The sequence below is a fragment of the Pezoporus occidentalis genome, unplaced genomic scaffold (genome assembly GCF_034315485.1).
Source record: "Pezoporus occidentalis ecotype Australia unplaced genomic scaffold, CSIRO_AGI_Poc_V1 ctg433, whole genome shotgun sequence".
NCBI classification, from domain to species: Eukaryota; Metazoa; Chordata; class Aves; order Psittaciformes; family Psittacidae; genus Pezoporus; species Pezoporus occidentalis.
Window position 1 is genome coordinate 27318 of NW_026915762.1, and position 12130 is coordinate 39447.

Below are 12130 nucleotides of genomic sequence, written 5' to 3' on the forward strand. Positions count from 1 at the left end.
AGCCCTGGGGGTGCTGCAGCTCCGGCCCCGGCTGTGCTGGTGCGGTGCCAGGCGGATGGAGCCGTGTGCCCGATCGGGATGCGGGAAGAGGTCAGGGAGTGACTCAGCACCTCGGAGCTGCGGCTCCACATGGACCGGGGAGGGGGGAAACGCGGCTGCTCCTGTCCCCTTCCTCCCCTTCCTCCTCCTCCTCCTGCTCTGGGTGTGCTCGCGTGGCTGCATCGGGCTCAGTGACCCCCATTGCTGGTGTCTCCTTGGGCCCTTTGGCGCTCCTGGATGGTCCCAGAGGAGCCCCCCTGCAGCTGGAGCGGGGCCCCTGAGCCCCTCCTGTGCCCCCATGGTCCTGATGGAGCCAGGCCTGCGCCGGGGGAGCTCCAGCGGTGCCCCTGCCCCGAGCAGGATGCGATCCCCCCCATCCACACCTCCTGCTTCACCCCTCGTGGGTCCTGCTCTGGTGCTTGCTGGTGATGGGCTCTGGGTCCTGCTCTGCTGCTCGGTGGTGATGGGCTCTGGGTCCTGCTCTGGGTCCTGCTCTGGTGCTCAGTGGTGATGGGCTCTGGGTCCTGCTCTGGGTCCTGCTCTGGTGCTCTGGGTCCTGCTCTGCTGCTCGGTGGTGATGGGCTCTGGGTCCTGCTCTGCTGCTCGGTGGTGATGGGCTCTGGGTCCTGCTCTGGTGCTCTGGGTCCTGCTCTGCTGCTCGGTGGTGATGGGCTCTGGGTCCTGCTCTGGGTCCTGCTCTGGTGCTCTGGGTCCTGCTCTGCTGCTCGGTGGTGATGGGCTCTGGGTCCTGCTCTGCTGCTCGGTGGTGATGGGCTCTGGGTCCTGCTCTGCTGCTCGGTGGTGATGGGCTCTGGGTCCTGCTCTGCTGCTCGGTGGTGATGGGCTCTGGGTCCTGCTCTGGCGCTCGGTGGTGATGGGCTCTGGGTCCTGCTCTGGTGCTCGGTGGTGATGGGCTCTGGGTCCTGCTCTGCTGCTCGGTGGTGATGGGCTCTGGGTCCTGCTCTGCTGCTCGGTGGTGATGGGCTCTGGGTCCTGCTCTGGTGCTCAGTGGTGATGGGCTCTGGGTCCTGCTCTGGCGCTCTGGGTCCTGCTCTGCTGCTCGGTGGTGATGGGCTCTGGGTCCTGCTCTGGCGCTCTGGGTCCTGCTCTGGTGCTCGGTGGTGATGGGCTCTGGGTCCTGCTCTGCGGTGATGGGCTCTGGGTCCTGATGGCCCCGCATGGACCCTGCGAGCCCCAGGCTGCTTCCTGCAGTGGGGACCAGAGGGACCTGGAGCCCTTGGAGTGGGTCCTGGGGGGCTGGAGCAGCTCTGCCCTGGAGCCAGGCTGGGAGCAGAGAAGGGGAGAGCTGAGAGCAGCTCCAGGGCCTGAAGGGGCTGCAGGGAGCCTTGGGACAAGGGAGGCAGGGATGGGAGGAGGAGGAAGAGGGAAGAGTTGATGGGAGCTTGGGAAGTTCTTCCCCATGGCAGGGGTTGAAGGGAGAGGTTTGGGATGCTCCATCCCTGGCAGTGCTCAAGGGCAGCTTGGACACAGGAGCACCCTGCTCCAGGGGAAGGGGTCTCTGCCCATGGCCGGGGCTGGAGCAGCTTTAAGCTCCCTTCATCCCGACCCATCCCCTGGTTCTATGAAGTAAAACAAGGGGGTGTTTTCAGCCCTTGGGTGCTTCCAGCTCAGACCTTTTCCTGCTGTTTCGCAATGTCTTGGCTGCCCCAGGAACCCCACAAAGCTTCAGGGAATGTGACAAAAGCCTGGAGAGCCCCAGGAAGCCCTGGAGAGCCCCAGGAAGCCCTGGAGAGCCCCATAAAGCCCTGGAGAACCCCATAAAGCCCTGGAGAGCCCCATAAAGCCTTGGAGAGCCCCGTAAAGCCCTGGAGAACCCCATAAAGCCCTGGAGAACCCCATAAAGCCCTGGAGAGCCCCATAAAGCCCTGGAGAACCCCATAAAGCCCTGGAGAGCCCCATAAAGCCTTGGAGAGCCCCGTAAAGCCCTGGAGAACCCCATAAAGCCCTGGAGAGCCCCAGGAAGCCCTGGAGAACCCCATAAAGCCCTGGAGAGCCCCATAAAGCCCTGGAGAACCCCATAAAGCCCTGGAGAACCCCATAAAGCCCTGGAGAGCCCCATAAAGCCCTGGAGAGCCCCAGGAAGCCCTGGAGAGCCCCATAAAGCTCTGGAGAGCCCCATAAAGCCCTGGAGAACCCCATAAAGCCCTGGAGAGCCCCATAAAGCCCTGGAGAACCCCATAAAGCTCTGGAGAGCCCCATAAAGCCCTGGAGAGCCCCATAAAGCCCTGGAGAGCCCCATAAAGCCCTGGAGAGCCCCATAAAGCCCTGGAGAGCCCCATAAAGCCCTGGAGAGCCTCTGGAGCCATGCAAAGCCATTCTCAGGGGCTGGAGGTGGCAGATGGGTGCCCCTGCACTCTGTGGCTGAGCCCCTCATCCGAGCCAGGAGCATCCTGTGCAGGACCACGCTCTGGTCCCGGGGCCGGTCCTCAGGAGGAGCAGAGCTTGGGCTCCCATGGCTGGGATGCAGCCTCCAGGCCTGTGGTTCTTGGCCCCCCTCGCTGCTCAGCGCAGGCAGAACTAAGCCGTGGGGCAAACACAGGCTCCTGTGGGGCGCCCCATGGGGTCCCTGCGGTTGGGTGCCCGCAGTTGCCTCTGTGGGCAGGGCATCCCTCTGCTGTGGGTGCCTGCTGGGAAGGGTCCCGTCCTATCCCCATCCCTTGGGATGCTTCCGGGGAGCAGCACTGCATCCCTTGGGGTGCTTCCGGGGAGCAGCACCGCATCCCTTGGGATGCTGTCGGGGAGCAGCACTGCATCCCTTGGGATGCTGCCGGGGAGCAGCACTGCATCCCTTGGGATGCTGTCGAGGAGCAGCACTGCATCCCTTGGGATGCTTCCAGGGAGCAGCACTGCATCCCTTGGGATGCTGCCGGGGAGCAGCACTGCATCCCTTGGGATGCTGTCGAGGAGCAGCACTGCATCCCTTGGGATGCTTCCAGGGAGCAGCACTGCATCCCTTGGGATGCTGTTGAGGAGCAGCACTGCATCCCTTGGGATGCTTCCAGGGAGCAGCACTGCATCCCTTGGGGTGCTTCTGGGGAGCAGCACTGCATCCCTTGGGATGCTTCCAGGGAGAGCACTGCATCCCTTGGGATGCTGCGGGGGAGCAGCACTGCATCCCTTGGGATGCTTCGAGGCAGCAGCACTGCATCCCTTGGGATGCTGCCGGGGAGCAGCACTGCATCCCTTGGGGTGCTGCCGGGGAGCAGCACTGCATCCCTTGGGATGCTTCGAGGGAGCAGCACTGCATCCCTTGGTATGCTGCCAGGGAGCAGCACTGCATCCCTTGGGATGCTGCCGGGGAGCAGCACCGCATCCCTTGGGATGCTGCCGGGGAGCAGCACCGCATCCCTTGGGATGCTGTCGGGGAGCAGCACCGCATCCCTTGGGATGCTGCCGGGGAGCAGCACCGCATCCCTTGGGGTGCTTCGAGGGAGCAGCACTGCATCCCTTGGGATGCTGTCGGGGAGCAGCACTGCATCCCTTGGGATGCTGCCAGTGAGTAGCACTGCATCCCTTGGGATGCTGTCGGGGAGCAGCACTGCATCCCTTGGGATGCTGCCAGGGAGCAGCACTGCATCCCTTGGGATGCTGTCGGGGAGCAGCACTGCATCCCTTGGGATGCTGTCGGGGAGCAGCACTGCATCCCTTGGGATGCTTCCGGGGAGCAGCACTGCATCCCTTGGGATGCTGCCTGGAAGAGCACTGCATCCCTTGGGATGCTTCCAGGGAGAGCACTGCATCCCTTGGGATGCTGCCGGGGAGCAGCACTGCATCCCTTGGGGTGCTTCCGGGGAGCAGCACTGCATCCCTTGGGATGCTGCCTGGGAGAGCACTGCATCCCTTGGGATGCTTCCAGGGAGAGCACTGCATCCCTTGGGATGCTGCCGGGGAGCAGCACTGCATCCCTTGGGGTGCTGCCGGGGAGCAGCACTGCATCCCTTAGGGTGCTGCCGGGGAGCAGCACTGCATCCCTTGGGATGCTGCCGGGGATCAGCACCGCAACCCTTGGGATGCTGCCGGGGAGCAGCACCGCATCCCTTGGGATGCTGCCGGGGAGCAGCACTGCATCCCTTGGGATGCTTCCAGGGACAGCACTGCATCCCTTGGGATGCTGTCGAGGAGCAGCACTGCATCCCTTGGGATGCTGCCGGGGAGCAGCACTGCATCCCTTGGGATGCTGCCGGGGAGCAGCACTGCATTCCTTGGGGTGCTTCGAGGGAGCAGCACTGCATCCCTTGGGATGCTTCCGGGGAGCAGCACTGCATCCCTTGGGATGCTGCCGGGGAGCAGCACTGCATCCCTTGGGGTGCTGTCGGGGAGCAGCACTGCATCCCTTGGGCTGCTGGTGCGGCTGCAGCACCCAGTGTGCGCGGTTGGGCTCTCCCCGCAGCTCTGCAGCACTTCAGTGAGAGCATCCAGGAGTACCTGGCGAACCTGGACAAGGCCCCGGACCCCACGGTCAGGAAGGACACGTTCTCCAACGAGCTCTTCAGTGCCTACGAGGTGCTCTTCAGCAGCTGGCTGCAGCACCGCGAGGCCAAGGTGATGGGCGCCGGGGTTCTCCCTCGGGACGCTGCCCTTGGAGCGTCGCAGCTCCAGGGCTGCAGAGCCCCCCCCCCAGGCTCAGGACCACGCTGCTCACGCTGGGTCTCTCTCCCAGCTGAGGCTGGCCGTGGTGGAGGCGCTGGGACCCATGAGCCACCTCCTGCCCGCCGAGCGGCTGGAGGAGCAGCTCCCCAAGCTCATCCCAGGCATCCTCGCGCTCTACAGGAAGCACCCGGAGGCTTTCTCCATCTCCAAGGTGAGCAGCTCGGGGAGCCCTGGGGGTCACATCCCTGCAGCCGCTGCCGTGGGGCGCGCAGTGCTGCAGGGGTGCAGGGGGGGCACCAAGCAGGGCTCTGCCCCCCCCCAAGCAGTGGGTGCAAGCAGGAGCAGCGAAGCAGATTTAGTCCTTACCTTAGAGCTGGTACCCCAGCTGATTCTTCCATGTGAGATTCCTCCTCCCTCCATCGTGGGCCCTCGTGCTGCTGAGCCCAAGCCTTGGGTGCCTGTGCCCAGGGATGAGGAGGATGGAGCCGGCTGCTGCTGTCTCATGGGGTCATGGGATGGGTTGGGATGAAGGGAGCTTGAAGCTGCTCCAGCTCCAACCCCATCCCCTTCCCCTGGAGCAGGGTGCTCGGAGCCCCTGTGCCCAAGCTGCCCTTGAGCACTGCCAGGGATGGAGCATCCCAAACCTCTCCCTTCAACCCCTGCCATGGGGAAGAACTCCCCAAGCTCCCATCAACTCTTCCCTCTTCCTCCTCCTCCCATCCCTGCCTCCCTTGTCCCAAGGCTCCCTGCAGCCCCTTCAGGCTCTGGGGCTGCTCTGAGCCTGAGCTTTCCCCACTGTCCCCCCCATGGCAGACGGATGCTGCTGCTGCCTTGCCGGGTTCATGCTCCCTCCCTTGCACTGATGTCCCATGGGGCTCAGCACCCTCTGCCCCACCTGGGGCCCATTTCCTGACCCCCCCCTCGGTCTCTCTCTGAGCAGAGCCTGTGCCAGATCCTGGAGGCCTCCGTCAACATCGGCAGCCGCAGCCTGGATGTGCAGCTCGACCCCCTCCTGGGCACCCTGCACCCCCAGGTGAGGGCTGGGTGCTGTGGCACCCAGGCTGGAGCCTGCCCATGGGCTGTGGGGCTCGAGGCTCCCCCTGCTCCTGCTTCTGCCCGTGGCTGAGTCCCGCAGTGGTGATCCCAGCTCCCGGGCTCTGGTGTCCCGAGGTGGATCCGATACCGAGCCATGGAATGGGTTGGGTTGGGTGGAAGGGACCTCAAAGCTCCTCCAGTTCCACCCCTGCCAGGGCAGGGACCCCTTCCCCTGGAGCAGGGTGCTCGGAGCCCCTGTGTCCAAGCTGCCCTTGGGCACTGCCAGGGATGGAGCATCCCAAACCTCTCCCTTCAACCCCTTCCATGGGGAAGAACTCCCCAAGCTCCCATCAACTCTTCCCTCTTCCTCCTCATCCCTCATCCCAACCCCTCTCCAGGCTCCCTGCAGCCCCTTCATGCCCTGGAGCTGCTCTCAGCCCTCCCCTTCCCGCAGCAGAGGGGCAGGATCCCCCCCTCCATGCTCTGCTCCCCCAGCTCCGGTGCTGTTTCAGTGCCCCTGAGTGTGGCGGGTCCATGGCAGAGGCTGCCCCTGAGCACACCCCGGACCCCTGGTGTCTGAGAGCTGGGCCCCACCGTGGTGCTGGCGGCAGGGGCTGCTCAGGGGCTGTGGGGCGCGGATGTGGGGCGCAGCCGCGGAGCCCACGGCAGGGCCCCGTGGTCCTCACGGTGCCGGTGACGGCGGCCGTGTCCCCGTTCCCCCCCCAGATCTGTGCTCCTGCAGAGCCCGCAGTGCCCCTCACGGCGAAGAACCACACCGAGGTCCTGCGGTGCTTCACTGTGCTGGGTAAGGGGGTCCCCGGGCACGGCGGTGTGGGGCACCGTGGCTGCTGTGCTCCGCGCTGCCTCCTGCCCCTGCCCCTGCCCCTGCCCCTGCCCAAGGAGGTGTGCGTGGGGCAGCAGGGCTTGGGTCCCTCTGGCCTCGGGGATACAGGGGGCATCTCTCAGCTGTGGTGGCAGCGGGGTGGCTGCTGTCCTGGTTCCAGCCCATGGAGCCATGGTAGGGCTGGGGATGAAGGGAGCTTGAAGCTCCTCCACATCCAACCCCAAGCCCTTCCCCTGGAGCAGGGTGCTCCGAGCCCTGTGTCCAAGCTGCCCTTGAGCACTGCCAGGGATGGAGCATCCCAAACCTCTCCCTTCAACCCCTGCCATGGGGAAGAACTCCCCAAGCTCCCATCAACTCTTCCTTCTTCCTCCTCCTCCCATCCCTGCCTCCCTTGTCCCAAGGCTCCCTGCAGCCCCTTCATGCCCTGGAGCTGCTCTCAGCTCCCCCCTTCCCGCAGCAGAGGGGCAGGATCCCCCCCCAGCGCCGCTGCTCCCGCTCTGGGTGCCCCCAGCGCACGGGGGGGGGTGGTTCTGGGCCGGGTCCTGGGGAGCTTCTCCTCCTGCAGCACCCCAAGCCCAAGCCTCGCATCCGCTGCTGCTCCTGCACCAGCTCCCCGCTGCTCCGGCCTCCCTCCCATCCCCAGCAATGCCCCCGGGTGCTGCTCCACTTTCCTGCCCCCAAACTGGTTTATTTCTGGCGTTCCCCCAGGCAGCCTCTTCCGATGCCTGAGCACCCTCTGGGGCAGGAATTGTTCCTCAGCTCCATCTAAACCTGCCCTGGGGCAGCTTGAGGCCGGTTCCTCTTGTCCCATCCCTTGTTCCTTGGGAGCAGAGCCCAGCCCCTCCTGGCTCCATCCTCCTGGCAGGCACTTGGAGGGAGCCATCAGGTCCCCCCTGAGCCTTCCCTTCCCCATCTGAACCCCCCAGGTCCCTCAGCCCTTCCCCATCACCCCTGTGCTCCAGGCCCTGCTCCAGCTCCGTTCCCTTCTCCGGCCCCACTCCAGCCACGCAGCCCCATGGCATGCACGGACACCTGGGGTGTCTCCGTGTAGGGGTTCCGGTGCCTGCATCCCACTGATGCTGACGTGCCCCTGATGCTGTTTCCCCTCCTGCAGCCTGCTCCTTCCCGGACCGTGTCCTGGCCTTCCTCCTCCCGAAGCTGGAGAGCAGCAACGAGAGGACCCGAGTGGGGACCCTGCTCATCATGAGGCAGATCATCAACAGCGCCCGTGAGTCCTGCCTGCTGCAGCCCATGAGCCCCTCATTGCCCGTGGGGCCGGGGCCAGTGGGATGAGCTGAGCCCGTCCTTGCCTGGAGGGTCAGGGCAGGGGAATGCTTCGGCTCGGAAGGGGTGAGGGACAGAGCCCTCCCTGCAGGGGAAGGGGAGTGTTGGGAGCAGCGGCTCTGTCCTTGGCAGCTCAGGAGGTGCTGAGCTTCAGAACCTGTCTTCACTGAGCTGCAGTCGTGGAACGGGTTGGGATGAAGGGAGCTTAAAGCTGCTCCAGCTCCAACCCCATCCCCTTCCCCTGGAGCAGGGTGCTTCGAGCCCCTGTGTCCAAGCTGCCCTTGAGCACTGCCAGGGATGGAGCATCCCAAACCTCTCCCTTCAACCCCTTCCAAGGGGAAGAACTCCCCAAGCTCCCATCAACTCTTCCCTCTTCCTCCTCCTCCCATCCCTGCCTCCCTTGTCCCAAGGCTCCCTGCAGCCCCTTCAGGCACTGGAGCTGCTCTCAGTCTCCCGTGTTTCTTTGCAGCCTCCCAGATGGAGATCAAAAAGCCCTTTATTCTTTCATCCATGAAGCTCCCCCTGCAAGACAGCAGCAACAAGGTGAGCCGGGCTCCTGCGCGTCCGTGCTGCGCTGCAGGGCATCCGTCTGGGGCACGTCCTGAGCCCCACCAGCCCCTATGGAGCCTCCGGCCCCATCAGTGCCAGATGCACCCGTGGCTGCTGTGGCCGTGGGCTCCGGTCTGGTCCCCTTTGAGCCCTCGGTGCCTGGGTGCTGCTGGCAGAGCCCGGGCCCCTCGAAGCTCTGGGTAGGAGCCTCAGTGGCACCCCATGGCCAAGGTGAGGGTGCTCCCCCCCTGCTCATGGGTGCTGTCGCCACGCAGGTGAAGCGAGCCGTGGTGCAGGTGATCAGTGCCATGGCCCATCACGGATACCTGGAGCAGCCCGGCGGGGAGGCCATGGTGGAGTTCCTGGTCCGGCAGTGCGCCCTGGCCTCCGATGGGGTGCGTGCGCCCGGGGGGACCCCGGCCATGGGGCAGGACGTGGAGGAGGCCCCGGAGCTGCTGGAGAGGCTCTGCCCTGGAGCCAGGCTGGGAGCAGAGAAGGGGAGGGCTGAGAGCAGCTCCAGTGCCTGCAGGGAGCCTGGAGAGGGGTTGGGATGAGGGAGGCAGGGATGGGAGGAGGAGGAAGAGGGAAGAGTTGATGGGAGCTTGGGGAGCTCTTCCCCATGAGGGTGGTGAGGTCCTGCCCCTGGAGCGAGGGGGAGCTGGGAGAAACCTTGGGACCGGCCGAGCTGCCCCTGGGTAGCTGCATCCCTGCATCCGAAGGCTTGGGGGCTGCACTGATGCCTCCATGCGGCCAGGCTGGGTCAAGCTGCTGCCCTCCAGTGCGCTCCCTGAAGTGGGCATCGGGCTCCCTCCGCATTGACCTCAGCTTTCCCTCTCCTCCAGCACCCCAAGAAGCAGGCGCTGGATGCCGAGGACCTCAGCAGTGACAGCGTCCAGAGCATCAGCATCAACACCCTCTTCCTCCTCAGCACCACTGTGGACAGGATGAACAACGTGAGTCTGCTCAGTCCCTGACACCTGTGGGGAGCAAGGAGAGTGGTGCTGTCCCAGTGTCCCCATCCCATCGGGAGCAGGGCAGGGGTTGGGTTTGGGCCCCGTGTGTCCCATCCCCGTGAGCTGCTCTGAGGCTGGGGCATGGCAGTGCTGGAGGTCCTCAGCTCAGGATGGATGTGGAGCTCTTGGACCAGAAGAGGAACATGGAAATGGTCCAAGGGATGGAACACGACTGCCCTGGAGCCAGGCTGGGAGAGCTGGGCTGGGGCAGCCTGGGGAAGAGAAGGCTCCTGAAGGGGAGAGCTGAGAGCACCTCCGGTGCCTGAAGGGGCTGCAGGGAGCCTTGGGACAAGGGAGGCAGGGATGGGAGGAGGAGGAAGAGGGAAGAGTTGATGGGAGCTTGGGGAGTTCTTCCCCATGGCAGGGGTTGAAGGGAGAGGTTTGGGATGCTCCATCCCTGGCAGTGCTCAAGGGCAGCTTGGACACAGGGGCTCGGAGCACCCTGCTCCAGGGGAAGGGGTCCCTGCCCTGGCAGGGGTTGGGACTGGAGGAGCTTTGAGGTCCCTTCCACCCAGCCCATCCCGGGGTTCAGTGAAGGGAACCCCCTGGGGCTGAGGCTCCGGTGCTGCTGGAGCTGAGCCCAGGCTGGGGAGAGCTCCCCCTTGAGCAGCAGCACTGGAGAAGGGGGCTCAGAGCTTCCCCCCCCCCCAGAAGCCCCTTGACCCCCCCCATCTCCCATTGCTCTCTCCCTCCCGGTCCCACTCCCCGGTGCAGGGTCTCCCTCCCACCGCCGGGCTCTCGCTGGGCGCCCATGGGTGCCCCATTGCCCCTGTTGTCCCCCCAGGTGCTGTGGCCGTACCTGCTGGAGTTTGTCACCCCCATCCAGTTCACCACCGCCCTGAGCCCGCTCTGCAGGAGCCTCATGTACCTGGCCATGAAGAAGGAAGAGGAGGGCGAAACCGCGTCCCTGATCCGCTACGACGTGAACGGTCAGCGCTGGCTTTGGGGGGCCGCATCCTGCCCCGTGGCAGGGGCCGTCTCATGCCTTTGCCCTTCCCTTTGCAGCAAACCTCCCCTCGCCCTACGCTCTCACAACGCGGCTGCTGGTGAGTGCCTGGAGGCAGAGCAGGTCCTTACCCTGGGAGCGAGCTCCTTACCCGTGCAGAGCCATGCATCCCTCGTGCCACGTGGACCGGGAGAAGCCGAAGGGGCTGCAGGGAGCAAAGCAGGGATGGGGGTGCTTGCTTTGGGTGCTCTGCCTTATGTACATACATACTCTTCATCAGGGGCTGGAGGGACAGGACAAGGGGTGACGGGTTCAGGCTGAAACAGGAGGATTTAGGTTGGGTTTAGGGAAGAAACTCTTCACTCTGAGGGTGCTGGAGGCTGCAGGGAGCAAAGCAGGGATGCGGGTGCTTGCTTTGGGTACTCTGCCTTATGTACGTACTCTCTTCATCGAGGCTGGAGGGACAGGACAAGGGGTGATGGGTTCAGACTGAAACAGGAGGATTTAGGTTGGGTTTAGGGAAGAAACTTCACTCTGAGGGTGCTGGAGGCTGCAGGGAGCAAAGCAGGGATGCGGGTGCTTGCTTTGGGTGCTCTGCCTTATGTACATACATACTCTTCATCAGGGGCTGGAGGGACAGGACAAGGGGTGATGGGTTCAGACTGAAACAGGAGGATTTAGGTTGGGTTTAGGGAAGAAACTTCACTCTGAGGGTGCTGGGGGCTGCAGGGAGCAAAGCAGGGATGGGGGTGCTTGCTTTGGGTGCTCTGCCTTATGTACGTACTCTCTTCATCGGGGCTGGAGGGACAGGACAAGGGGTGATGGGTTCAGGCTGAAACAGGAGGACTTAGGTTGGGTTTAGGGAAGAAACTTCACTCTGAGGGTGCTGGGGGCTGCAGGGAGCAAAGCAGGGATGGGGGTGCTTGCTTTGGGTGCTCTGCCTTATGTACATACATACTCTTCATCAGGGGCTGGAGGGACAGGACAAGGGGTGACGGGTTCAGACTGAAACAGGAGGATTTGGGTTGGGTTTAGGGAAGAAACTCTTCGCTCTGAGGATGCTGGGACGCTGGAAGGGGTTGAAGGGAGAAGCTGGGGCTGCCCCATCCCTGGCAGGGCTGGAGGGACAGGACAAGGGGTGACGGGTTCAGGCTGAAACAGGAGGATTTGGGTTGGGTTTAGGGAAGAAACTCTTCGCTCTGAGGATGCTGGGACGCTGGAAGGGGTTGAAGGGAGAAGCTGGGGCTGCCCCATCCCTGGCAGGGCTGGAGGGACAGGACAAGGGGTGACGGGTTCAGGCTGAAACAGGAGGATTTAGGTTGGGTTTAGGGAAGAAACTTCACTCTGAGGGTGCTGGGGGCTGCAGGGAGCAAAGCAGGGATGTGGGTGCTTGCTTTGGGTGCTCTGCCTTATGTACGTACTCTCTTCATCGGGGCTGGAGGGACAGGACAAGGGGTGACGGGTTCAGACTGAAACAGGAGGATTTAGGTTGGGTTTAGGGAAGAAACTTCACTCTGAGGGTGCTGGAGGCTGCAGGGAGCAGCAGCAGGGATGCGGGTGCTTGCTTTGGGCGCTCTGCTGTATGTACATACATACTCTTCATCGGGGCTGGAGGGACAGGACAAGGGGTGACGGGTTCAGACTGAAACAGGAGGATTTAGGTTGGGTTTAGGGAAGAAACTTCACTCTGAGGGTGCTGGGGGCTGCAGGGAGCAAAGCAGGGATGCGGGTGCTTGCTTTGGGTGCTCTGCCTTATGTACGTACTCTCTTCATCGGGGCTGGAGGGACAGGACAAGGGGTGACGGGTTC

General features: G+C 64.1%; 1 protein-coding gene across 2 annotated transcripts in view; it reads left to right on the forward strand.

Annotated features, from left to right (window-relative positions):
- The window catches only part of MROH1 (maestro heat like repeat family member 1), a 67463-nt gene that overhangs the window by 4235 nt on the left and 51098 nt on the right, over window positions 1-12130 (forward strand). For both annotated transcript variants that reach the window (XM_062634654.1, XM_062634655.1), the window contains exons 6-15: window positions 4451-4602; window positions 4721-4861; window positions 5591-5683; window positions 6412-6490; window positions 7644-7757; window positions 8283-8356; window positions 8638-8757; window positions 9205-9315; window positions 10160-10304; window positions 10381-10421. In XM_062634654.1, coding sequence (XP_062490638.1) covers window positions 4451-4602; window positions 4721-4861; window positions 5591-5683; window positions 6412-6490; window positions 7644-7757; window positions 8283-8356; window positions 8638-8757; window positions 9205-9315; window positions 10160-10304; window positions 10381-10421 — 1070 coding nt within the window. The remainder of the gene's footprint in view (window positions 1-4450; window positions 4603-4720; window positions 4862-5590; window positions 5684-6411; window positions 6491-7643; window positions 7758-8282; window positions 8357-8637; window positions 8758-9204; window positions 9316-10159; window positions 10305-10380; window positions 10422-12130) is intronic.